General features: G+C 56.1%; 2 protein-coding genes across 2 annotated transcripts; one reads left to right on the top strand and one right to left on the bottom strand.

Moving 5' to 3' along the window:
- Positions 1–207: 207 nt before the first annotated feature.
- Positions 208–1855, top strand: PG986_004961 (monosaccharide transporter; the record flags this gene model as incomplete). Its single annotated transcript, XM_066841183.1, is given in 5 exon segments — positions 208–307; positions 361–476; positions 534–787; positions 869–1663; positions 1681–1855. 5 exon segments carry the CDS (start codon positions 208–210, stop codon positions 1853–1855), a joined length of 1440 nt encoding a protein of 479 aa, XP_066701045.1.
- Positions 1856–1906: 51 nt separating this feature from the next.
- Positions 1907–5763, bottom strand: PG986_004960 (GMC oxidoreductase; the record flags this gene model as incomplete). Its single annotated transcript, XM_066841182.1, has 8 exons — positions 1907–2328; positions 2408–2909; positions 2999–3069; positions 3172–3559; positions 3626–3901; positions 4501–5305; positions 5367–5584; positions 5650–5763. 8 exons carry the CDS (start codon positions 5761–5763, stop codon positions 1907–1909), a joined length of 2796 nt encoding a protein of 931 aa, XP_066701044.1.
- Positions 5764–6278: the final 515 nt, after the last annotated feature.

The raw sequence follows: 6278 nt of genomic DNA, 5'->3' as shown, positions 1-6278 counted from the left end.
CGTCATGGGTGTTGCGTTCCTGTCAGGAGGGAAGGCCTGGCGTATTGAGTCGGAGTTGAGAATGGATAAATAGGCGTGCTCGGAAGCAGGAGAGCCTCCTTTCTGGCCTCCATAACCCATCATCTCGGACTCTCCGGTCTTGCTCGATATAACATGTCAAAGGTGAACCCGTCGCATCTCTCCGCCACCGTTGGTCCTCGAGACAACATGGCTGGAGGTTCTCGTTCGTCACTGCCTGTCACTCGCCAGGTCGTATGCATGGGCATAACATACTCATTGGGGGGTTTCCTTTACGGGTATGACACGGGTCTGTTCCCTCGGCATCCGAACTATTGTATCGTGAGCTAACACCCATCGCAGGCCAGATCTCCGGCTTCCTCGAGATGGACGCATTCAAGCAGGCGTTCGGCACCTTGGAGGCCGAGACGGGCAAGTATCAGTTTTCTTCGACTCGCTCGGGGCTGATCGTAGGACTGGTAAACCTTCTCCGAGACCCAATCTTGTGCTCTTCATGTTGACATTATCACGCGTAGCTGAGCATCGGAAACCTCATGGGGGCACTGGTAGCCGGTCCTCTAGCCGATCGATTCGGACGCAAGTTGCCCATCATGTTGGCCTGCCTGACCTACGGAATCGGCGCCATTGTGCAAATCACCTCCCAGCACGAGTGGTACCAGGTCGCTCTCGGCCGTTGGGCTGGCGGGATCGGTGTGGGGGCTTTGTCGACTCTCGTGCCCTTGGCCAGCAGTGAAAGCTCCCCGACCAACATTCGAGGATTAGTCGTCTCGTGAGTGTGACCAGCATCTCGGTGTCTACACACTTTCCTGGCCAGCCTCTCTCTCCATCTCTCTCTAACAATACAGAACAGTGGCTACCAGATGTCCGTCACGCTGGGAATCCTGACGGCCTCCCTCGTCAACCTCGGAACGGAAGACCTGCCGTCCTCGGCCGCGTGGCGCATCACCATGGGTCTCGACTTTGTGTGGGTTACGTTGATGCTTCTGGGCTTGGTGTTCGTCGTGCCCGAGAGCCCCAAGTACCTCTTCGCCACCGGCCAACGCGAGAAAGCCACGGCCGTGATAGCGGGCCTCATGGGCGTCAACGAGGACCATCCGGTTCTAGTACGGGAACTCGGCGAGATGGACGCCAGCCTGCAGTCGGAAAGGTCACCGACAGATTCGGCGAGTAGTTGGCGGGACATCCTACAAAACGGCCAGATACGGTCGCGCACTCTGCTCGCGACCGGGATCCTGTCCTTCCAGCAGCTGACGGGCGTCAACTTCTTCTTCTACTACGGCACCTCCATCTTCGCCGGCACCGGCCTCTCCAACAGCTACATCACCCAGTCCATCCTCAGCCTCGTCAACGTCCTCTGCACCCTCCCGGGCCTCTACTTCGCCCAGCGCCTCCCGCGCAAGCGCTGCCTCTTCCTCGGCGCGCTCTGGATGGCCGTGTTCCTCGCCCTCTACGCCACGACCGGCCGCTACTGGCTCGACCAGCAATCTCCCCAGCGCACGCCCATCGCCAGCGCCGTGCTCATCGCGTCGAAGGCCCTCTTCATCGCCGGCTTCGCCAGCACCTGGGGCCCCCTCTCCTGGGGCGAGGCCGCCCTCGCCTGTCCCGCGCCGCCGCGCCGCGCGCGGGCGCGTCCCTGGCCACGGCCGTCTACTGGCTGTGGAGCTTCCTCATCGCCTTCTTCACGCCGGCCGTCACCGCGCAAATAAACTACGCCTACGGCTACGTCTTTGGCGGGTGCTGCCTGCTCATGGCGCTCATGGCGCACTTCTGCCTCGTCGAGTCGCAGGGCCGCACGATGGAGGAGGTGGATGCGATGTACGACGAGAAGATGCGATAGGAGGCCGGCGAGTAGGTGATTAATCAAATTCGTATATTATGTGTGTATACATTAAATAACGGTCCCGGGACGTGCAGAATCCCAAGAACCCGACCTCGATCTCACGCAGTGACGCGAGATGATGCCCTTTTCTTCATCCTCACAAGCCCCGCCGCTTCCGTGGTCGCCCGGTTGGACAGCCGGCGTCTGGGCCTCGAGGTCAGAGGGATTTGTGCACAACTCGTGCAGGGCCAGTTCGGATATGTTGGTCAGTTCCATCGAGAGGTGGCCCCGGCGGCTGGCCTGGGTGGCGGCGGTGCGCCGCGTAGATGTCGAGTCATCCGCCTGGTTGTAGTAGGAGCCGTAGGAACCGTCCTTTTGCCCGAGTTTCTGCGGGCGGGATCCGTCCGCCTTCTTCGTGAGCCGGCGGACGACCTGGACCGCCATGGGCATGCAGGCACAGAACAGGGTGGCGGTGACCTCGGCAGCAGACCCTAATAAGCATACATGCGTTAGTCATCGATAGCTTTTCCTATATGTAGCACGGCATACAGGCGGTTCGGATATACTTACATATGAAGAATTTGGCCAATCTCATGGTGATGTTGGGGTCGTCCCTGAAATCAGACTGCCAGACGTTAACCAGCTCGACGAGCCGAAAGATGGAGCAGACCGAGCCGCCCAGCCCAAAAGCGAGCACGGCAATGGCCAGCACCTTCTTGGCCCTTTTCATCTTGAGCTGCACCAGGTTCTTGATGGGCATGATGAAGATGGTCCAGTCCGCCGCCATGTTGAGGGAGGTGTGTATCGAGACGCTGGCGTTCAGATCCTGGCACGTTCCCTGCTGGTGGCCGAATGCCCGGGTCCAGGCATAGCTGACCGGCCAGCATTGGAAGATGAGGATGAGCATGTTGGCGACCGTGTAGATCGCCACGGCCGCGATCATGACCCAGCACAGGACTCGAAAGCGCTGGTGGCCACTCTGCCTGGGGAAGATGCGCAGATAGAACAGCAAGATGGCCACCTTGACTTGACCAAGGCTGAAGTAGTAGATGGGCTCCGTGATGATCAGCATCTTCGCGTGGTGTCAGTACAGTACATTACAGTGCAGAGACACGCGAAGGAAATCAGTCGGTGAGCCACATTTCGACTGATATCACTTACCTTGATGCCATATGTGATTTCGTCTGGCGTCAGCATCCACACATCCCTCCCGAAACCACCACCGGCAATGGCTAGAATCAAGAGTTAGCATGTTAATTATTGCCCACTCTTCGGCAACCAGCCGGCTGCTCCATCCTATGCCGCCACGAGTGGGTGAGGTAGTAGTAGCTTACCAAGCGAGGTTATGATGCCTGCCGCCACGTTAGAGGCCAATGCCACCGTAATGGCGGTGTCATCCCAGCCCCATCTGCTTGCCTCGAACTTGCTGGTCTCGAGGAGGGCGGTGCGTGCCAGGACCCGGAGGAGAATTCCAATGATGCATATACACCCCCCAACCCACATGACGGCCAAGATCATGGGGCTGATGTTCGTCTCGGGCTCGTGGCATAACTCGGCCGTAAACCTCCTGGCTTGCAGCAATTCTGTAAGTGTGCAGCTACTGGCAAGACAGACCTTCAGCTTTTCGGCGGCAGCTGGGTCGACTTGCCTGGAACAGAGCGCTTGTATCGGATTCGATAGGGATGTGTTGGTGGGTGGTGCTGATTGCATTTGGCATTTGAGCTGAAGAGTGAGTAGGTCAGAGAGAAGCTGGCTGGGCTATGATTTGATGGAACAGTTGCTACTTACAGCACATGCCGGCGGCATTGTAGTGAGACCTTCTGGAAACAACCCGCGAGGGTGCTGAGAGATTTCGCTGGCGGCATGCCGTTGCTGAGCCTCAGGCGAGATGATGCCCTGGGAGACAGCCAGCCTGGCCATCGCAGCCACGAACACCAACAGGAAGACTTTCATGGCGGGCGCCCCTGCGCGAGAACGAATGTGTGGCTGGAGTGGACGAATGAAGAATGTTCCAGAGACAATAATGAGTAATGTCGAGAAAGAGGGCAGGACGAGGGTCCAGAGCTGTGTATAAGTATGTATGTATAACCAGTGCGTGCCTGCACGTACGTTTCAAGACTCTTTGTTTCGAGACGGCTAAAAACGAAGTCTTTTATATATACTCATGCACTGCAGCTGCAACGCATCTGGTCTAAACGTCAAGACAGTTCCATTCCTGCCTTTGGTCAGGGCAGATACGAGTTGAGTGCCCATCCAGCCGTGGTGGTGGGTTGGGTGGAGTGGAGTCGGCGTATGCAGGTGAGGACTGACAGCCGGGTCGGAAGGGATGCTCCCCTCTCAGTTGTTCCAGCGCAACGAGTGGCCCGAAATGCAGACATCCTAGATAAGACGGGTAGATGACCGATATGCAGGGGGTTTCACACAGCTGCTTCGGTGAAACCAGTAGATCGGGTAGCGCAAGGGGGAATCAGGACAGCCTACTGCATATCCTGCTTTGGGCAGTGATACTACCTACCATCAATTGCAAGCCGTCTCGGTTGGACGATCTGCAGATATGCCGCCGCGTGGGACTGTACGGTGGAGAGATCGGGCGTGCATCAGTGAATCTAGATGGCCCCATGCAGGCCATTGCATGTGCAGCCGTTTCAAACAGAACTCATCACCCGGAAAGCACGGCGCATATGTTCCTTTTCAGTGTCGAGTTGCGAGAAAAAGCAACCACTGCTCGGTGACGGGCAAAGGCCCCGCCGATAAGCAAAGAAAGAAAGAAAGTCGACTGCAGGGCCGTTGGGTTGGTCGACAACATCTCCATTTTCTCCACTTGACCGAAATCGTCTCGACTTTCCAGGCCCCAGGAACAGGAACCCCCACACCCCCTGCATCCGAAGACTTTCCGTCATGAAGCTGTCCAGGTGGTGCAGTGATTGCAGCGCCGCACGGTTGATATTACCACCGTGCTGGTCCATGGCTTGTCGGGCCTCCGTCCTGATGTCATCCAAGGACGCCGGGTGATCGATGAGGTCGTACAGTGTCGAGAGAACCGTAGCTGCGGTGTTATGGATCGCCGCCATGGTCAAGCCTAGCTGGTCCTGCGCGATCTCCTCCGCCGTAACTTTCTTGCCTGTTCGGTGGTACTCGTCGATAAGCCACTCGATGGCGTCGTCGTGACTCTCCGTTACTTTCTCCGCCTTGGCGGCTAGGCGGGCTTTCAGGATAGGGCCTAGCAGGGCTGCACCCCGTTGACGCTGTTTATAGACCATCTTGACGTCCCGCTCCAGGTACTTTGCCATCCAGCGCAGGTCCGGGGGGGGGTACTTGGCTCGGACAGTGTTGGTGCCTTGAAGCAGACTTGTCGTGTAGTTCTGAGTCAGATGCAGCCAGTCTTCATTCCGACCTAGCTCGGGTCCAACCAGAACGCGCTGCCCGATGCGGTTGAAGATTTGCAGCAAGAGGGGGTAGAGCATGATGCTAGTCCAATCTGCCGTATGGTGTAAGTATAGGACGAAGTATTAACTGGTGTGTAACCTACCGGGGCATTATGGGATCAGCTCCCTGCATCCCGCCAGACAGTCCTCGTGCATCTGCTTTAGGAGACGTGCTGCAAAAGTCAGCAGGGGTATTTCCCTGTCTGGCCATGGGAACGAAGCCAGGTCCATACTCACGAAGTGCTCGGTTCAGGTCAACTCTTGTTGCATGGCATAGCTCGTCCGTTATCAACGGTCCTCCGACGGCCTTCAGGATGGAGAGCTGTATATGCGAGTGGCATGGTCAGCAACACCCATATCTATCACTCCGGCGTGTTTGGTGCTTACATTCTCCATGAACCGTGGGAAGCTCATTTCATTCTGAGGGGCGTTTCTCACTTCGTCGAGGTACTTGCGGGGAAGGACGACGAGTGGCCGTCGACCATCGACGACATTGCGCATCGAGAAAGGCTGCCCCTTTTTCAGATACTGTTGGCGTGTCAGCAAGGCGTCTAACCAGGTGCACAATATAAGATGCAACCCCTATCGGCTGCCCCCCTCAAATGACATACCTAAAATAGATGTAAAAATCAACAACATCAGCAATAGATAGGTCAATTAAATAACGCACACTGCATTTTAAAGCCTGTTTCGGCTGGTGCGCACTATAATAGAATCACCCTCACCACCAGCTCGATTTACATTACTTTCCACCACCTTATCGGCGCGCCTTTTCGGCCTTTTCGGCTTTTTCCTTAACCTTTCTTTTTTAACGTCCTTTTAAACCTCCCTAATATTTATTATATATATAAAGCCCTTATTAAGGTCCTCGTCGACCTTCCTCTTCTTTTAAAATCTTGTTTTCTCTAGATCTGCCTCTAGACCGGCTTTTTCCTGCTTTAACCGGCCGATCTGGGCCGTTAAATCATTAATACTCTTACTGAGCTTCTTTCACAGCAACCTCCTAATTGAATTAC

Source organism: Apiospora aurea (genome assembly GCF_038362705.1).
Source record: "Apiospora aurea strain CBS 24483 chromosome Unknown utg000004l_segment0_segment0, whole genome shotgun sequence".
NCBI classification, from domain to species: Eukaryota; Fungi; Ascomycota; class Sordariomycetes; order Amphisphaeriales; family Apiosporaceae; genus Apiospora; species Apiospora aurea.
This window is presented reverse-complemented; position numbering and strand designations above follow the sequence as displayed.